This window comes from Phodopus roborovskii, unplaced genomic scaffold (genome assembly GCF_943737965.1).
Source record: "Phodopus roborovskii unplaced genomic scaffold, PHOROB, whole genome shotgun sequence".
Taxonomy (NCBI): Eukaryota; Metazoa; Chordata; class Mammalia; order Rodentia; family Cricetidae; genus Phodopus; species Phodopus roborovskii.
The window spans coordinates 50,056,511-50,075,720 of NW_026126407.1; the positions used below are offsets into that span (position 1 = coordinate 50,056,511).

At 49.3% G+C, this 19,210-nt stretch overlaps 1 protein-coding gene across 1 annotated transcript; it reads left to right on the plus strand.

The window, feature by feature from the left end:
• The first annotated feature begins 5,176 nt into the window (after positions 1 to 5,176).
• On the plus strand, positions 5,177 to 18,932 carry Mmp25 (matrix metallopeptidase 25). Its single transcript, XM_051181286.1, has 10 exons — positions 5,177 to 5,494; positions 5,904 to 6,036; positions 8,444 to 8,579; positions 8,684 to 8,973; positions 15,656 to 15,832; positions 15,931 to 16,015; positions 16,905 to 16,987; positions 17,268 to 17,420; positions 17,516 to 17,773; positions 17,952 to 18,932. The coding sequence occupies exons 1-10, from the start codon at positions 5,399 to 5,401 to the stop codon at positions 18,221 to 18,223; spliced, it is 1,683 nt and encodes a 560-aa protein (XP_051037243.1). The 5' UTR covers positions 5,177 to 5,398; the 3' UTR covers positions 18,224 to 18,932.
• The last annotated feature ends 278 nt before the right edge of the window (positions 18,933 to 19,210 follow it).

The following is a 19,210-nucleotide window of genomic DNA, read 5'->3' on the forward strand; positions in this document are numbered from 1 at the left end:
TGAACCCACAGAGATTCACCTTCCTCTATTTCCTGAGTGCTGGGATGAAAGGCATTTGCTACTACAGCCCTGCCTCTTTACAGTTTCTTCCTTTTTTTTTAAGACAGGACCTCACTTTGCAGATCAGACTTGCTTCAAACTTACAGGGACCTGCCTCCCTCTGCCTCCTGTGTGCTAGGGTCTTCATATTTTCAGTAATGTAAACACAGCTAGGTCTAGGAATGTGGCTGAGTAGCATCTGAACTAGAATGTACTAGGTCCTGGGTTTTGTCTCTAGCACTGCATAAAATCAGACATGGTAATACAGGCCTACACTGCTGGCACCTGAGAGGAAGAGGCAAATGATCAGGAGTCATCCTTAGAATGTAGTGAATTTGAGCCCAGCCTGGTCTGAATGAGTAACTCTATGAACACATGGGAGGGAGTCCCACTCTGTGGAGTTAATGGGTGGAGAGCTCCAGGATTTCTTGCTGTGTAATAATTACCTTACAACCTAGATGCTTAATGTAGCAATTCTTTTTTTTTTTTTTTTTGAGGGAATGGACCAAGACCATTCACATCTTTCACATGCTAGGCAAGCACTCCATATAGTCACACCCCTAGATCAACAGTTCTGAAATCTTTCTCACACGGGTGTGAGGTTGGCAAGCCCTGCCTGGTGGTTCTTGATGAACCTGCAGGCAGATTGCGCTGGGAGGTGGGGGTGTGAATTCACTGGAAAGATTCTCCACACCCACACCTGGTGTCTGGGCTGACTGGCTAGATCAGGCCAGGATGGAGAAAAGATTAGATGACACTTCTTAAGTGGCAAGTAGTTTGCACTTCATGATGGCTAGACTCTTCACCTCTGTCTAATTCAACTGCAAACTAGTCCCTGAGATGGCGTTTCCACTCTCACCCTGTAACGAGGATTCTGACTCCATTGGCTTCTATTGTTCATTTGTTGCTTGTTCTTGAGGCTAGGTCTCAGGTAATCCAGGCTGCTCTAACTCATGATACAGCTGAGGGTGCCCTTGGACTTCTGACCCTCCTACCTCTCCCTTCTGAGCTTGATCATGGGGGAGTACCTCATATGCATTTTAGCCAGTGCTGGGATGGAACCCAAAGCTTCCTGAACAGCAAGCGAGAGCTCTGCCATCTGGGCTACAGCCACCTTTTTCCCTGTTTCTTTTTTTGTTGTGCTTTGTTTCAAGACTAAGTCTCAGTTGTACAGTTGTAAATGGGCTGGAACTTGCTATGTAGATCAGACTGGCCTCAAAATCATAGGGACCCTTCTCCTGGTCCCTTGTTTTTTTGAGACAGGGTTTTGCTGTGTAGTCCTGCCTGCCTTGGAACTCACTCTGTAGACCAGGCTGGCCAGGCTACTCACAGAGATCCACCTGCCTCTGCCTCCTGGACTGCTGGGATTAAAAGCTTGTGCTACCACTACCTGAATTGGGGTCTAATTGTGTAGCCCTTGTAAGAGCAAGGTAAACTGGAGAGGATGAAGTTAACTCCATCCTCAGAAAAAGCCACTTTGAGAAATTCCCTGAGTGGCACAAGGCTAATTCAGTTCCAGCCAAGGAACCATAAACAGTTCCAAGGAGCACCCAAACTGTGCCCACCCCAATCAAAGTGACCGCATCTGGGTGGTCAGGCAATGGTTAATTTTGGTAAATAACATCTTCTGGCCACAACTTTGTGGGCAACTGTCAGTAACAATTTCGAAATTCCCTTAGCCCCCACGTTAATGACTCCAAAGGTCACCTACTCTTACCCAATCCTGAACAGCCAAGGCATGTACCACCCTGCTTGCGGTTTTTCCTTTATAACCCCCTTGCAATTGAGGCCAGGCACCCTTTTCCTGCAGCTGATGTGCCAGTTTGCTGGACAGGGTCCCTGCTGAGGCTTGTAACTTAACAATAAACCTTGTGCGTTTGCATCAGTGAGTCTGCTCCTTGGTGGTCTTTTGGGGGTCTCACAAACTTGGTATGACAGCCCTGGATAGCATGGAGCTTACTATATAGTGTAATATAATAAATAAAAGCCCCAGAGACTGATATTGGGGTTCAAGCTGAAGATCAGAAAAGCAAAGCAGCTGGGAACTAGTTCTTATTCTACCTCAGAATGAAAGGAGATCCTGGCCCCATCAAACCTTAGACGGTAACCTCTCCTGGAGAATCCTGAGATTCAATGTCTTCTTATCCTCAATGTGGCTGGAAAATGAATGGCTGATACTGAATACTGAAGACACTGCTCCTATCTTTCTTTGGCAGGGAGGGGGGTTGAGACAGGATTTCTCTGTATTGTTTTGGAGCCTGTCCTGGAACTAGCTCTGTAGATCAGGCTGGCCTGGAACTCACAGAGATCTGCCTGCCTCTGCCTCTGAAGTGCTGGGATTAAAGGCGTGTGATCCGAGGCGCTAAGATCATCTTTGTGTGAGCTATTTCTCTTTAGGACTGGATCAATTTTGTGTAGATTTGGGTGGCTTTGAACTCACAGAGATCCATTTACCTCTTAATCCTAAATCCTAGGATTAAAGGTGTGTACCACCACTGCCTACCTTCTGGCTGCTGGGATTAAAGGTGTATATCGCCACTGCCTGATCTCTGTAGCTTGAGGCTGGTTTTGCTTTCTGAATCCTCAGACAAGCTTTAATAATCATAGATAATATATCACCACAATGTAGACAATGCTGCCCTTGAACTCACAATGATCCACCTCCTGAGTGCTGGCTGGCATCAAAAGCCTCTACCACTGTGTCTATTTGTTTTGTTTGGAGAGAGGACTTGATCCCATGCTGGCCTCATTCTTTTATGTTGTTGAAGTTGATCTTGACAGGTTATATTCCTTTTTAACAATTTTTATGTGTATGCTGCTAGGTGTTTTGCCTGCATGTACATATCTGTGCACCATGTGGGTGCATTGCACAGGAGGCCAGAAGGTGTTGGATTCTCTTGGACTAGAGATACAGTCAGTTGTGAGCTACCATGTGGTGCTGAGAATTGAACCCTGATCCTCTAGAAGAGCAGCCAGTGCTCTTAACTGCTGAGTCATCTCTCCAGCCCTGACCTTAAACGGTGGCTCTTTCTGCCTCCAACTTCCAAGTGTTGGGATTACAAGTATGCCACACAATTCCTACCTACCTCTAACTCCTTTTAAAAACATTTAGTTGCGGGCTGGAGAAATGGCTCAGCTGTTAAAGGCTAGGATCACAATAAAAAAAAAAAAAAAAAAAAAAAAAAGAAGTGTTTATTTGCTGATGTCTTTAAATTTTTGCACCTTCTACACATTTAAGCAAGCTGAGACCTTGTGTTTCCTCACTCTGGAGAGAAAATTTAAACCTGGAAACCTTGGCCAGTTTCAAAGGACTCCTGGCACAGCCTACTCATCAAGGTACAAAAGCCCTTCCTTGATGGGTGTAGAGGTACACACAGGTGATCTTTTTGTTTTGTTTTAGAGATGGGTTTCTCTGTGTAGCTTTTGGAGTCTGTCTTGGAACTCGCTCTGTAGACCACACTGGTAATCTTGACACTACAGTGGCTGAGACAAGAGGGCTGCCATGAGTTTAAGAAACTCAAGGTTTTATAGAGTAGGCTACAGAGTGAGGCTCTGTCCCTGTGGTTTCCTGCCCCCACCTCCACCCCAGCCCCCCCCCCAAAGTTTTCCTTTGTAGTGTTAGCTGTTCTGGAACTTGCTCTGTAGTACAGGCTGACCTCAAACCTGGAAATCTGCCTGCCTCTGCCTCCCAAATTCTGGGATTAAAGGCATGTGCCACTGCCACCTGGTTTATTGTAATTTATTAGGGGCTATCCCTGGGAAGCCTGCTCTTTTTTTGTTTATTTTTTTTGTTTTGTTTAAGGGAAACTGAGGAGTGGATCTGGGAGAGAGAGAAGGGGACGGACTAGACTGTGAGGAGCGGAGGCAGGAGGAGCTGCCATCCAGATGAAATATAAGAGAGAGAAAAAGAAAGTGAAAAAAAAGGAAGGAAAAATGAGTTGGTTATGGTAAACCCAGTGACTGGTGTCCCCACAAGGGGAAGACACAGCAAGGGTGCCATACCAGCAGACATGACTTCGTGAAGAGACAGCAAGGGGGTGCCCTCTCTATGCCCAGAGGAGGCCTCAGGGGAATCCTACTGTGCTGGCTCCTTGGCCTTCTAGGACTGTGAGAAAACGAGTTTCTGTATAAGTCACCCAGTCTGTGATATTTGTCCACAGCTCTGCAGAAGAACACAAGATACCAATGTTTTAGTTTACATTGGCAGCCTGTTTATCCTGTCCACTATTTATTTTGTCTGAAATGCAAATGGATCTCCTGTTGCTCCTGATACCGAGCGGTCAACACACACTTCATTGATTACTTTCAATTCCATTCTGTCTCGCAGCTTGCTTCCTCCACTTGTCTGGGCTCCCCATCTCTAGGCTCCTCTGGCTATAGGGGAGGCTCTGTTGGCCCCCAGGCCATGTCCTTCCCCCCATCCCCCGAGAATTGCCTCTTCTACCTTTTGCTGTCTCCTCTGTGTGCAGGTTTTGGGTTTAAATGCCTAGTCCCTGGGGAGCAAACTATGAGGTGGGAACAGGCCAGTTTGGGGTCTAGAGGTGCCAGCGTCCGGTCCTCAGAGCAGAGTCCTTTAGGTGGGTTGGGACAATGGATGGTCCGGGGCAGTCACGCTGAGCACATCTGGACCCGGCTGGAATCCCGCGGTGAAAGGAAGCTTCTGGAGCTCAGACTGCCCGCAGCCTGGGGTCCCCCGGCAGAGCGGCAGGATGCTTGGGGGAGGGGAGCTCCAGCCACCCCTCCCCCCCGACTCGCGGTCCTAAGGAAGCAGAAGCAAGGCCTGCTCCAGAAGTCCCCATAGAGCTGGGATCTGGGAACAGAAACTTTTCTGACTTTGGTCGTGGAGGAGGGGACACATCACAGACTGCTTGCCCCACTGCTAGTCTTTGAGCTCGCATGTGAGTCCCTGCGTCTCAGTGAGGAGCAGGGTGGGGCGGGGGCTGGCTCTCCTCTTCGTGCTGGACATTGGAAGATTGGACTACTTTCCCCGCCGCGCCCTTAGCGCTCATCGTGGTGAGCTCCGCCCCATCAAGGCTTCCACTTGCAGGCGGGGCAGTTGGCGCAGCGCCCAGGCAGGGTCAGCACCTGGTGTCAGGGGGACAGAAGCCCCCGTAGAGGACTTCTTTACCGAACCTCTGTCCCCTCCTGCGCCTTCTCCACGCTCCCAAGACCCCTCGCCCCACCTCAACCCTCGGCTATTGCGGCTCAGCCCTAGGCTCCCGGATCTCCCCTGCTCATCTCTACTACCCTGTGTGTCGGCTCCCTGGATCCTCTCTGGGTCCTTGTCCTCCTCCAGACCTCCAGGGCGGACGGAGTCAGGGCCTCTTCGAGTGTCCCCGAGGTCCAGACTGAACCAGTCATGAGTCTGCAGGCGCTCGGTCTCTGGTTACTGGTTCTTCTGCTGCAGCCTGTGCGCGCTCGGATGCCCAGGGCGCAGGACGTGAGCCTGGGCGTGGTAAGCTCGGATCCTCTGGGTCCTGGGATCACAGAAGTAAAAGGAAAGGTGTAGGGTGGACTCCTGGGTCTGAAGAAAAGAGGGGGGATGGGTTAAAATGTCCTGGAAAGTGACTGGGGATGGGCTCTTGGGGCCATGCATTACTGGCTGTAACGAGATTTGGTGACTGGGATTTGGAAGTGTGGAAAGGAGCTAAAATGGGAAACTGGGGCCTCTCACCTGCTGCATCTAAAAGACTGACAAACCCAGAGCTGGGGGGTGGGGACCCTAGCTGTGTATAGAGAGAGCTAGGTGCTGTCATCCAGAGCTAGGAGCACTGGCTCTGGATTCCCTAGAGGGTTGGATTTTTCAAACAATGGTGAGAAGGGAGAGCCCCGTCTTTTTAGGGCTTCATCATTCCTCTCCTTAGGACTGGCTGACTCGCTATGGCTACCTGCCCCCGGCAGATCCTTCCCAAGCCCAGCTGCAAAGCCTTGAGAAGCTGCAGGATGCGATCAAAGTCATGCAGAGATTTGCGGGTCTGCCTGAGACAGGCCAAATGGGTAAGTAAGCACACCGAGTCCCGGCCACCGGGCAGTCCTGCCTCTATCACAAGAGCTATCAAGATGCTGGTCTCAGGTCCCAACCCAGACCTTGGAGATCTGCAGGCATCTAGCTATCCTGTCCTGGCTTTGTCAGGATCCATTGCTAAAGCAGGAATCAAACAGATCTGGCCCCCAATCATTAGAGCTAACGTTCTGAAGGAGAAAGAACATCAATATGCAAAATTATTTCAGATGATGACATCCCAGAAAGATCAAATGTTAAGAATTAGTCTGATTAGGATAGGACACGTATTTGTTTTGGGAGAGTCTTGCTGTGGAGCACAGGTTGGCTTCGAACTTGAGATCCTCCTGCCTTAGCCTGAGTGCTGGAATTCCAGATCTGTGCTGCTGCATCAAGCTGGGCAGGACACTCTGAAAGACGTCATGTGAACCTATAAGCTAAGATCATAGATAGGACAAAACCACAGGAAAATATGGGGGCAATGGCCCAGTAACTGCAAAAGAACTGTGGCAGGCCCAAGTTTATCTGCTGGCACTGAGGGCAGGCTGAGGGGCTTAGGCAAGGGCCTGATTAGGTGACTTTGAAGGTTTGTTCCCAGAATAATAAGATGCCAGGGGAGGAGGGCTCAAAGGAGGAAAGCAACTTCATCTGACTTTCAAGGTTTTGTTGTTTGTTTTATTGTGGGGGTTGGGTTTCCTCTGTGTTGCTTAGGCTGGTCTTAAACATGTGGTCCTCCTATTTTGGCCTCATTGATGGGAAACAGTGGCCATGCCATAGGGATGAGCTCTGGTTTGATCTTAAGCTTCTTTTGGAGAACCAGAAGGAACCTCTTGCAGGTGGTATTGGGGAGTAGGGGTGGGGATGTGGCGGAGAACATATTTTGGAGGTAGAGCCAAGGGCTCTCTTGTCCAGTTAAATAGGAAGGCAGAAGGAGCTTGAGAATCTTCGAGGAAAAAAATTCCCCCTGTTCTGTTCATTCTCAGCCTAGAGCAGAGTATGGAATCACTATATTCTTGATTACTATTTGCTATTGCTACCAGTGAGTGTGGTTTGACCTCACTTGAATGTGAAATGACTCTTGGAAATGGGCAGATGTTAGAAAGAGGGTTTACAGATAGACCTAATTTGGGAAGGGATGGTTAGCTGCTTCAGACTAAAGATCCCTGCTGGTCCCTGCTGGTCTGCAGACTTTGATCAGCATCCCATGAGGATTTAAGCCAGGCAGGGTGGTAGAGGCTCTTGCCTTTAATCCCAACACTTGGGAGGCAGAGATTGGATCTCTGAGTTCAAAGTCCAGGCCAGCCTGGTCTTCAGAGCAAGTTCTGGACAGTCAGGGCTACACAGAAAAACTGTTTCTCAAAAAAACCAAGGGGAAAACCAGGTGTTGGTGATGCACACCTTTAATCCCAGCATTCGGGAGGCAGAGGCAGGCAGATCTCTGTGAGATCGCAGCCAGCCTGATCTACAGAGTTCCAGGACAACTTCCAAAGCAATACAGAGAAACCCTGTCTCAAAAAAAAAAAAAAAAAAAAAAAAAAAAAAAAAAAAAAAGTGTGTGTGTGTGTGTGTGTGTGTGTGTGTGTGTATGTGTGTGTGTGTGCATGCATATAAACAACGGTAGGGGCAGCCTTAAAGGAAATGGGAGATGACCTAGATGGTAAAATGTTTGCCTTGCAAGCATGAAGACTTGATTTTGAGCTCTAGAGCCCATCTGAAAAGGGTCCTGGTGAAATGCAGTTGTAATTCCAGCAGAGATGCAGATCCTTGGAACTCATTGGCCAATCTTACCTAGTTGGCAAATTCTGGACCAAGTGAGAAATCCTGTCTCAAAAATCCAAAGCCAATGAAATGAAACAAAACAATAACCCCCCTCCAAAAAACAAACAAATAAGAAACCATGGTTGATAGCACTTGAAGAATGACACCCAAGGTTGACCTGACCTCTGGTCTCCACATTCACAGGTACACATATGTACTCCTATACACCTATGTATGCAATCCCTTTTACCTTTGGAGTACCTTCTTTTAGTATCCACCCACAGTGGTACAAGAGACCCAGCTTAAGCCTCTAAGTGCCTCCTACAATGGCCACCCGAGGTCAAGTAGAGAGGGTGCCTGGCTTGTGACAGCTTTCACAGTGACTATCTTCATTCATTATTTTATGTGTTTGAGTGTTTGACCTGTGTGTATGTCTATGCATTGTAGAGGTCAGGAGAGGGTGTCGGGGGTCCCTGAAACTGGAGCTACAGACTATTGTGAGTCACCATGTGGGTACTGAGACTTGAATTTAGGTCCTCTAAAAGAACAGCCAGTGGCTTTAGCTGTCGGGCTAACTTTTCAGCTCCATTAGTTGGCACCATGATGACAGACTACCCTGTTACTCACCATGCCTATCTCCCACAGACCCGATAACAATAGCCACCATGCACAAACCCCGCTGCTCCCTGCCTGATATTCTCGGAGCTGCTGGGCTGGTCAGGCGCCGCCGTCGCTATGCTCTGAGTGGCAGTATGTGGAAGAAACGCACTTTGACGTGGAGGTAGGTCTTGGTGCCTGTGTTTCTCCTTAGCCTGCCGACTAGGACCCAAACTTGCCTGGCTGGCCATTCCCTCCATAGCCACTGGGTCTCCCCTCTCTCCTCAGTATCCAGTCCTTCTCTCAGAGCTCCCAGTTGAGCCAGCTGACCGTGCGGACCCTCATGAGCTATGCCTTGGCTGTCTGGGCTGCCGAGACAGACCTTACCTTCCAGGAGGTGGATTCTCAGAATCAGGAGCCTGACATCCTTATCCACTTTTCCCGGGGCTACCACCAGGACAGTTACCCCTTTGATGGACCCGGTGGCACGCTGGCTCATGCCTTCTTCCCTGGGGAGCACCCCATCTCTGGAGACACTCACTTCGACGATGAGGAGACCTGGACTTTTGGGTCAAAAGGTAAAAGTTTTTGTCTTCAGAGTGGTCCCCTCTTCAGATCTGTCTGTACTGAAGAGCTAGGTTTAAATTAATTGATGAAATTGGTCAGGGATTCCCCGGAGGAACTGGAGTATGTATGGTTCAGTGGTATACTGTTGGTCCAGCATGTATGGGTTCAGAACAGACACACACACACACACACACACACACACACACACACACACACACACGGCCCAGTATGGTAACACACAGCTATAATCCCAGCACTCAGAAGACAGTGGCGGGTGTCTATCTGTGAATTTGAGGTTAGCCAGGGCTACTTAGTGGGAGCTTGCATCTGAAACAAACAAAAAACTTTTTTTTGAAAAGTTAATTAATCGTATGTGTATAGATGTTTTATCTGCATGTATCCTGGGTACCAGGTGCATTGCCTGGTGCCTTAAGAAACCCTAAGAGGATGTAGAACTGGCCTTACAGATGGGTGTGATCTACCATGTGGGTGCTGGGAATTGAACCTGGATCTTGTCCAAGAGCAGCCAACACTCCTAATCATTAAACTACCTCTCCAGTCTTCAGCAATCCCCACCCTTAAAAATACTTAAAAAGAGGTTTTTGTATTTATTTATTTATTTATTTATTTATTTATTTGAGACTTGGTCTCATTATTGTAACCCAGGCTGGCTTTGAGCTCACTATCCTAGGCTGTCCTAAAACAGATTTACTTTAAGGACTCGGCTCATGGGGATTGTGGTAGTTAGTGTGGCCAAAATGTGTAAAGCAGGATGAAAAGTCGAGCTAGATTTTTGTTACAGTCTTAACAGAATTTCTTTCTTCCTAAAACCCTCAGTGTTTGCTCTTAGGGCTGGATTGATATGGTCCTTCTGCAATGGGGTAGCTTGCTTCAGTGAGAGTAGACTGTAGTCAAACCTCTGAAACACCTTCACAGCCACATCTGGACTGCTGTTTGGATTTCCACTAGGTACCTGTCCAAAATTACCACTACAGAGGCCTTTTAAGTGCCAAGCTCAGACAGTGGTGGTGCACACCTTTGATCCCAGCACTTGGGAGGCAGAGGCAGCAGGATCTCTGTGAGTCTGAGACTAGCCTGGTTTACAGAGTGAGTTCCAGAATGGCCAGGGCTGTTGCATAGAGAAACCCTGTCTCAAAAAACACAAAACAAAACCAAATTGTCAAGTACCCAGCTGAGAGAAGGACTGGTGTAAAAACTCACTATCCATTCACTTAGGCAGAAGAGTGACTGTCACCACTATGTGTGATTGGACTGCCAGAAATCACAGCAGAGTAAGTTCTCAGCTTGAGTTTCCCGAGGAGGTGGCAGCCTAGTACTTTTGGGCCAGAGAGGCTTCCTAGAAGGGGTGACTCATTCTGCTTAAACAGACACGTGTGCCGGATGTGGTGGCACTGAGGGTAACAGCACATATCTGTAATCCCAGTGCTTGAGAAGCTGAGGCAGGAGGATTGTGAGAATGAGACCAGCTGAAGATACACAGCAAGACTTCAGAGTCAAGTGTGGTGGTGCTTGCCTTTCTCTCAGCACTCAAGAGGCAGAGGCAGTCAGATGTCTGAGTTACACAGAGAAACCAAACCAAAGAAAGCAACAACAAAAAAACCAACCAAACAAAAAGACTCCAACTCAAGACAAACATTTTATTTTGTTTTTATAAGACAGGGTTGGGAGCAGGTGTGATGTGCATACCTGTAATCCTAGGGCTTAGATGACCAAAGAAGGGTTGTAGCAAGTTTGAAGCCAACCTGGAGCTACATAGTAAGATGAAGGCCAGACTAGGCTCCAGAGTGACCCTGTCTTGAACAAAACAAAACAAAAAATGCTGAGCACCAGGTGTCACAGGCTGGACAGTTTGTTCATCTGAGTGCATAGGTGTAGGGGACACAATAAGAACACACCAGCCTGTGAGCTGGCTGAGTGCTGTGTAGCCAGAGGTGGGAAGAGCCACTGAAGGGAGATACGGTCTGGCGCATTGATGGCTGGAACACAAAATTGTGGACAGCATCAGTCCACATGATGTCACAGATAAGAGTGGGCTCTAGATTACAAAGGGTTCTGGAAAGGAAGCGGTATTTGAACAACAGGGTTCAGGAAGCAATGGGGACACATCAAATAGTTTTGCATCCTAGAAATATTCCTGGATGCATGGGGAGGAGGAGTGGCGCCAGAGTGGAAAGAGGCAAAGAGGCAGGAAGTGGGACTGAGCAGTGGAGAGGCAGATCTGAGGGAAGTCTTAACAGGCCCACATTGCCATCCCACTAGACTCCCTGGTGCAAGGAGGGTCCAGCTCAGCATCCTAGAAGATTGCTACTATTCTATTATACACACGGGGGAGGAAGCAGTGGGCTGTCAGGGGGTGGGTGAGTGCAGGTCTGGGTGTGTGTTGGCAGCATGTGCATGTTCTATGCAGTTGGCATGGAGGATAAGTAGTCTCTTTAGAACTGGACTCCTAGTTCTGTCCTCGGTCAGGTTCCCCAGAAGCAGGGCTTTCACAGAGGAAGTCTTTTTTTTCTGCCCTCCCCCATCTCACACTGAACTCCCATTCTTTTTTATTGTTGTATTTTTTCCTCTCATTTCCAGATAGAAATTCTTTTTTGTTTGTCTTTGTTTTGTTTTGAGATTTTATTTTTTTTATTTTATATGTATGAGTGCTCTATTTGCACTTATGCCTTTATGGTAGAAGTGGGCATCAGATCTCACTGTAGATGGTTGTGAGCCACCATGTGGTTGCTGGGAATTCAACCCAGGACCTCCAGGAGAGCAGCCAGTGCTCTTAACTGTTGAGCCATGTCTCCAGCATCCTGTTTTGTTTTTTTTTTTTTTTTTTTTTTTTTTTTTTTGTAGCCCTGGCTGTCCTGAAAGTTTCTCTATAGACCAGGCTAGCCTCGAACTAACAGAGATCTGTCTACCTTTTACCTCCTTAGTGCTGGGATTGAAGGCATGTACCACCATTGTCAGCCAAATAGAAATTCTTAAGCAAGCAGTTTTTCAAGGGAAAGGTTCTCAGGAGAAAGGGAAGCAGAGGGGAAATAGAAGTGAACATGGATGCGGGTGGTGGGTGGGCAGTTCTTCTCAGTTCTGCATCAATCAGTCATTTACTGTGCTAGGGTAGGATGAGTGGAGAGGGGATAGTTGGGTCTGGTGCCCAGATTCTGTGGGGCACTGGCAGCCAGTCACAGACTGTAACAGCAGGGTGGTACCCTGCAGAACACTGAAGCCAGAAGCCTGTGCAGACCACAGCAATTGCTCTCTGTTGCAAGCAGGTCAGCTTTGATGCTGACTCAGCTCAGGCTCCTCCACTTGCTGCTCTGCTTCCTTGGCTGAGAAACGAGGGAAGGAGAGTGCCTTCAGGCTGAGTGGTTTGTGTTCTTTTCACTCCTGGGCACCTGTGCTACTGACTGAATTGCCAGCCGCTCGCAGAGCTGAGCCTAGGGAGGGATCTGGAGGTGCTAGGAAGATGGTATAGAATGTAAAAGTCAAAAACAGTAATGGAGAGCCTTGAAGTTAAGAAGCAGGTAGCTGGGAAGAGAGATGGGGAGCTGGGTGCGGTGGTGCATGCCGATAGATAATCCCAGCATTTGGAGGCAAAGGCAGGCGGTCTGTACAATGTATCAGCCAGGGAATAATCTGCATAAAGAGATCTAGACCTGCAAGCAAGAGACACTGATGGGGAAAACCCCCTAAACCCACAACAATGGAGATGGGGAGAAAAAGGGCTGAAAGATGATGAATAAACGCTCAGAGGAAGTGGTTTGACACAGCAAGGCAGGGAAATGTCCAGCAAGTCACATGGCCAAAATTTAGTTATGTGTGGGGACAAGTGACTGTTTTTTTTTTTTTTTTTTTTTTTTTTTTTTTTTTGCGGGGGCGGGGGGTTGTTGAGATGGGATTCCTCTGTGTCAACTGTCCTGGAATTCACTTTGTAGACCATGCTGTCCTTGAACTCACAGAAATCTGCCTGCCTTTGCCTCCTGAGTGCTGGGATTAAAGGCATGTGTCACCACTGCCTGGCTGACAAGTGACCTTTTTGTGCCTGCTTACTCCATGGGTGTGAGAAGAATTTCAATCTGTAGTTAGGCGTGACAAGAATAAAGGAAGTGAAGACTGCGTAAACCACTGCTGAGGAACTTGGCTAAGAAGCAAGGGCAGAAACTAGAGAGGCCAGGATCCTGGGGACCAGGTCCAAAGAGTGTCTCAGGATAAAGGGTGTTAAGATTGGCTCTACCAGTGTGTCAATACAAAGATGGATGCCTGGATAGAAAGGGTGTTTAGTGTACACACCTTTCATCCCAGCACTTGGCAGAAGCAGGCAGATCTCTGAGTTTAGACTATCCTGGTCTACATAGTTTATATACACTGTCTCAAAAATGGGGTGGGGGGCATGGATGCCTGGACAGGAAGAGAGAAGTGGGCATGGGCAGGAGGCAAGAGGCGAGTGTGGGGACGATGGCGCTATCTGCCCATGTGTACTGGAAGTGACATTACATTGCATTGCTCACCTTTTTATTTAATCTGGTCTGGATCTTAGTTTTAAGATTTACATTTGTTATTTTTAACCATGTGTCTGTGTGATGCTAGAGGAGGGTATGGACCTCCTTGGATCTGGAGTTACAGGCAGGTATAAGCAACTTGATGTTGGGTCCCATCTTTGAGGGGCTGCGGACCTAGAATAGAAGTAGAGGGGACCAAAGAAGGCACCTGCTAGGCCAAAGACAAGAAAGACAGGGTGACAGGGACCCTGAGCATTGGCCACCAGTGCTGTCCCGGGGTTAGTTTGGGTGATTGTGTAGTTTTCTCCATCTGCATAGCGTGACAAAGGTGCGGAAGGGGCTCGTGGCCCGGAAGCTCTGTGTTGCCCCAAGAGAGGTGAGATAAGGAAGGAGAAAGAGAACATCCTGATTGAGACACCAAACTTCCTCTGACTTCTCAGTAAAAGGATTCAGAGCAATAAGATGACCTGCAGCCAACATGGAAATTCAGTTGTAGTTTGGACAGGTTCATCTGAAGACAGGACCTGCCAAAAGGCGGGGGCACAGCCAGGGCACTCAGCTTCCGTCCTAGCTCTGCCGCTGACCTTGATGACTGTTTTCCCTCTGTGAAATGGTGGGAGATGGAGGTCTGAGATGGAATGAAGTCTTGCATTTGCTGCTCTTAGAATTTTCCTGGTTTGCCAAGTATAGTGGCATATAACAGTAGTGATTTCACTTAGGAGGTAGAGGCAGGAAGATTGCATCAAGATCAAGCCGTATTCAATCTGAATAGTGAATTAAAGTCTAGCCAGGGCTACATAGTGGGACCCAGTCACAAACAAGAAAAAATGAACGTTGGTTTTGTTTTCCTGTTAGGGCAAGCTGCTTTTCAGTTCACCAGTCATTTCCAATATCTCACTTTCAATATCATTAATACTGACTAGAAACAATGAGATGGAGTGACATTCAGAAATCTGGGTCTTGCTGGGGGACTGCCTGGCTCTAACTGTCTTAGTGTTTTCCTGGCAGGCTTTAACCAATGACTTTAGAGATCGATAAAGCCAAGCATCAAGAGGCTCTGAGCTGCCCTGGGTGGGATCCCCAGGGAAGAAGCTGTGGCTAGAAGAAGCTCCAGAGCAGTGGGCTGTGGTCTGCCATGCCTGTTGGGGGAGGGCGGCAAGGGGGAAGAGCCAGGGCCCTAGGAGAGGTGGGTGGAGATGTGAAGTCTGGGAAATGGCCTGCAAATGTGGGTCCAAGGACCAGAGGGATGGAAAGAAAGGGAATGAAAGGGCCCTGGGTGAAGATGGAAGGAAGAGGAGGTTGGGGCTTCTTTTTTCTTTTATCTTTTTTTTTTTTTTTTTTTTTGCAGGGGAGAGGGCATGGTCTCTTTATGTAGTCTTGACTAGACTTTAATTTGCTATTTGGGCCTAGATGGCCTCATACACAGAGAGATTCCCTTGCCTCTGCTTCCTGAATGCTGAGACCAAAGGCCTCCCAGCAAAGTGGGAATCTCTTTTTCTTTTTTCTTTGTCTTCTTTTTAAAGGCTTATTTATTTATTTTATGTATGTGAGTACTCTATCTGAATGTATGCCTTTATGCCAGAAGAGGGCATCAGGTTGTGAGTCACCATGTGGTTGCTGGGAATTGAACTCTGGATGTCTGCAAGAGCATCCAGCCCTCTTATACCTGTTGAGCCATCTCTCTAGCCACAGGCTGGAATTGGGAGGGGATGTCCAAGTGTCGGGCACCTTAGGGTTCTGCACTCTAAGTTTCTATATGCAGTTTTCCCTTTCTGGGTGAGGGACTACATCGGCATGAGGACACAGCTCTTCCGTCTTTTTGTCTTTCTTTAACCCCATATCCCAATGTCACAGCAAAAATATTTGCTGAGAGCTGGGCAGTGGTGATGCATGCCTTTGATCTCGGCACTTGGGAGGCTGAGGCAGGCGGATCTCTGTGAGTTCGAGACCAGCCTGGTCTACAAGAGCTAGTTCCAGGACAGCCTCCAAAGCCATAGAGAAACCCTGTCTTGAAAACAAAACAAAAACATTGTTGAATGGTTGAAGGGATACAGGGATGGTGATGCCATTCAGGAAGGGGTCAGGGTCCCCTAGGTCTTCTTCCTGGCCAGCAGACCACCGGACCCCTGTACTCCCTTCCCAGTGTGGGATGGCCTTGGCTTCACCCCTCGTCCTCTCTCCCCAGGTGGTGAAGGAACTGACCTATTTGCAGTAGCAGTTCACGAGTTCGGCCATGCCCTAGGCCTTGGCCACTCTTCTGCTCCCAACTCCATTATGAGGCCCTTCTACCAGGGCCCAGTGGGAGACCCTGACAAATACCGCTTGTCCCAAGATGACCGTGATGGACTGCAGCAGCTCTATGGTATGGGAGGGAGGTGCCAGCAGCAGCCCCAGGTGTAGCTTCCTTACGACCCATACACCGGCTCTGAGGAACCCATATCTGTCTGACTCTCCCCACAGGGAAAGCATCCCGCAGCCCGTATGGCAAGCCCACAAGGAAACCCTTGGCTTCACCGCCACAGCCTCCAGCCTTGCCCCCTGACAGGTGAGTCCCCTACCAGGTGAGTGACCAGCTCCCTGGCTCATTGTCCTCCACAAAAAGGGGCTGGAATGCTGGAGAGATGGTTCAGTGTTTAAGAATACTTGCTGTTCTCTGAGGACCCAAGTTGAGTTCCCAGAACCCACTTCAAGTTGCCCACAACTACCTGTAAACTCCCAATATGGAGGACACCTGTGGCTCTCTCAGATACCCACAATAATAAAAAAACAGACTGGGACACTGCCTCTTTAGCAAACTGCCACGAAAGCATGAATTCAAATCTGAAAAGGCCAAGTGAAAGCCAGAGGCCTGGGTCTGTAATCCCATAACTCAGGAAGGCAGAGACAAGCAGGTTCCTGAAGCTCATTGGCCAGCCAGCCTAGCAGAATTGCCTTTAATCCCAACTATCAGGAGGCAGACACAGGCAGATCTCTAAATTCAAGACCTGCCTGGTCTACACAGCAAGTTCCAGGATAGTGAGGACTGCACAGAGACCTTGTCTCAAAATACAAACTCAAACCCAAAAAATACAAGATGAAAAGCAATCAAGGAAGACACAACATGCACTGTCAACACACCTGCATATGCACCAGCACACACACGTACATGCACACACACCAGTACACACTCAAGCCATGTGCACATGTTAGTACACACACATACATACATGCACATGTACCAGCACACACACATACATACATTCATGTGCACCAGCACGTACACACATGTATATACATGCACACACACACACCAAAACACAGTTGAGCACATGTACACATGCACCAGTACACACACAAGCACAAAAAAGACATGGATGGGAAGTATCCTTGCCATACTAGTCAAGAGCAAAGATCAGGGAGCCCTACTTCCTGTTCACTCCACCATTCCTCCCCAGCCCCTCCACACCTGTGCCTGATCGCTGCCAGGGCAATTTTGATGCTATTGCCAACATCAGAGGAGAGATCTTCTTCTTCAAAGGTAAGTCACTTAGTAAGACCCTTGGATTTGCATAATTGGCTTCTTATACACACTTCAGGTGACCCACCTAGGCTGCAAAGTTTCCTGGAAGGGAGGGTGAAGGGGGGGGTTGGTGAGGGGGAGACATCCCGGGCAAGCTGTAAAATGATGGCCCCAGACCTGCTCGATATGTAGAAGGATCCTCCCCCTACCCAGTCACTTGCTGGGTTGGATAGAGGGACATTAGGAAAGAGACGAGAGTTCTTGTCATATCCCCAAGCCTTTTTCTCTTCTCCTGCAGGCCCCTGGTTCTGGCGCCTTCAACCCTCAGGACAACTGGTGTCGCCCCGTCCAGCCAGGCTGCACCGGTTTTGGGAGGGCCTGCCCACTCATGTGAGGGTCATCCAGGCTGCCTATGCCCGGCCCAGAGATGGCCGAATCATCCTTTTCAGCGGTAGGTAGGGGTCAATGGTACTGGATAGGGCCTCGCCCGTCTAAGGAGCACCCCACCTCCCCACCCGCACGCGTTACCAACATGCCTCCCTCTAGGCCCCTGGTTCTGGGTGTTCCAGGACCGACAGCTGGAGGGCGCAGCCCGGCCATTGGTACAGTTTGGGCTTCCCCCGGGAGAAGAAGTGGATGCTGTGTTCTCCTGGCCTCTCAATGGCAAGACGTATCTGATCCGAGGCCAGCAATACTGGCGGTATGACGAGGAGGCTGCCCGCCTAGACCCTGGCTACCCACGTGTCTTGAGTCTCTGGGAGGGGGCACCTCCCGCCCCAGACGATGTCACCATCAGCAACACAGGTGTGGGGAACACTGGAAGGCCTCATCTGCAAACTGTGGTCCCTGGGAGAGGGAAAGGAGGGGGCGGGGGATGAAGAAGGAATGGCAACTAGGGGGTGGTCCCGGGAGTTGTGAAAAGGGGAGCAGTGGCTTTGGGACAGGCCTGGACCTAGACTCTGAGGTGTTTCCTCCCCTACAGGTGACACCTACTTTTTCAAGGGCACCCATTTCTGGCGCTTTGCGAAGGGCAGTGTCAAATCTGAATCGGATTCTCCCCAGCCAATGGGGCCCAAGTGGCTGGACTGCCCTGCCCCCAATTCTGACCCTCAAGTCCCCAACTCCCCGAAAACAACACCCAAAACAGGAACCTGTAATTGTCACTGCGAGCTCAATCAAGCCTCAGGGCAGCTGTCGGTGACCCTCCTGCTGCCCCTCCTGCCCTTTCTGGCTGGAGCTGTCTTTTCTTGTTGAAACCTGGACCTTCCTAGCGGACCAGCTCCCTACACCGAAGGAAGCCGGAGTCTCCCGCAGGTGGACCTAGTGTAGGGTTGTGAGACGCTGGCTGCGGACCCTCTCTCTATTCCCACAGGGACCCCTGCGGACAGAGCCAGGCGGGCGGATTCCTAGCAGAAGCCTGCCCACACTGCAGGGGTTCCCGAGCCTGCTTGCTGTTAGGGCACAGGAGCTGTGGCCAAAGTCAGAGCTACCGCCAGGGGGCGGTATGCAACCTTGCTCTCCATCGTCAAGAATGGCCCGTTGCCACAGCCGCTGCGGGAGCTAGGAACCCACCAGCACTGCGGATTGGACACACAGTGCTCCGCCCTATCCCGTTGCTCCTCAGAAGGAGGCGACACCACACCTGCCTGGGGTTTTGTGCTGCCTTCTGCTGTGCTGACTTGCTTTCTGGGAATGTGCACTCCTCTGATTCTCTACAACTGGTCATACTGGTGACAATGGGACAGTGACTGTACTCTCACTAGATGGTTAATTAGGACCAGGATATTGAACTCCAGTGCCTCTAGCGGCTGAAAGTGTTCCTGAGCCTTCTTACCGTATTGATCTCCATGTCCGTTTACAGTCACAGGGTCGGAGGAAGACCAATTGCTGCTACCTTCCCTGAGGTTATGCTTCAAATGCTAGTTAAAATCAGTGTTGACATGGGTCATCCCAGAACACAAACTGGGGGGGGGGGTCACCCTGAATTCAGGATTGCTCAATGACGTGACCATTGCTTCCTTCGGAACGGAACAGCGAGGATTCAAATGCACAGAGATGCTGTCGCTGCTAGATCCTCCTCCTTTTCCCTTTTCTTACGTTTTAATTTTAGTTGTGCTTGTGGGAGGCATGTACCTGTGAGTACAGGAGCCTAAGGGGGCCAGAGGTGCTGGATCCTCTTGGCGCTGCAGTGGTTGTGAGCCCTGGGCCACCACTGTAGAACTCAGGTCCTCTATAAGAATA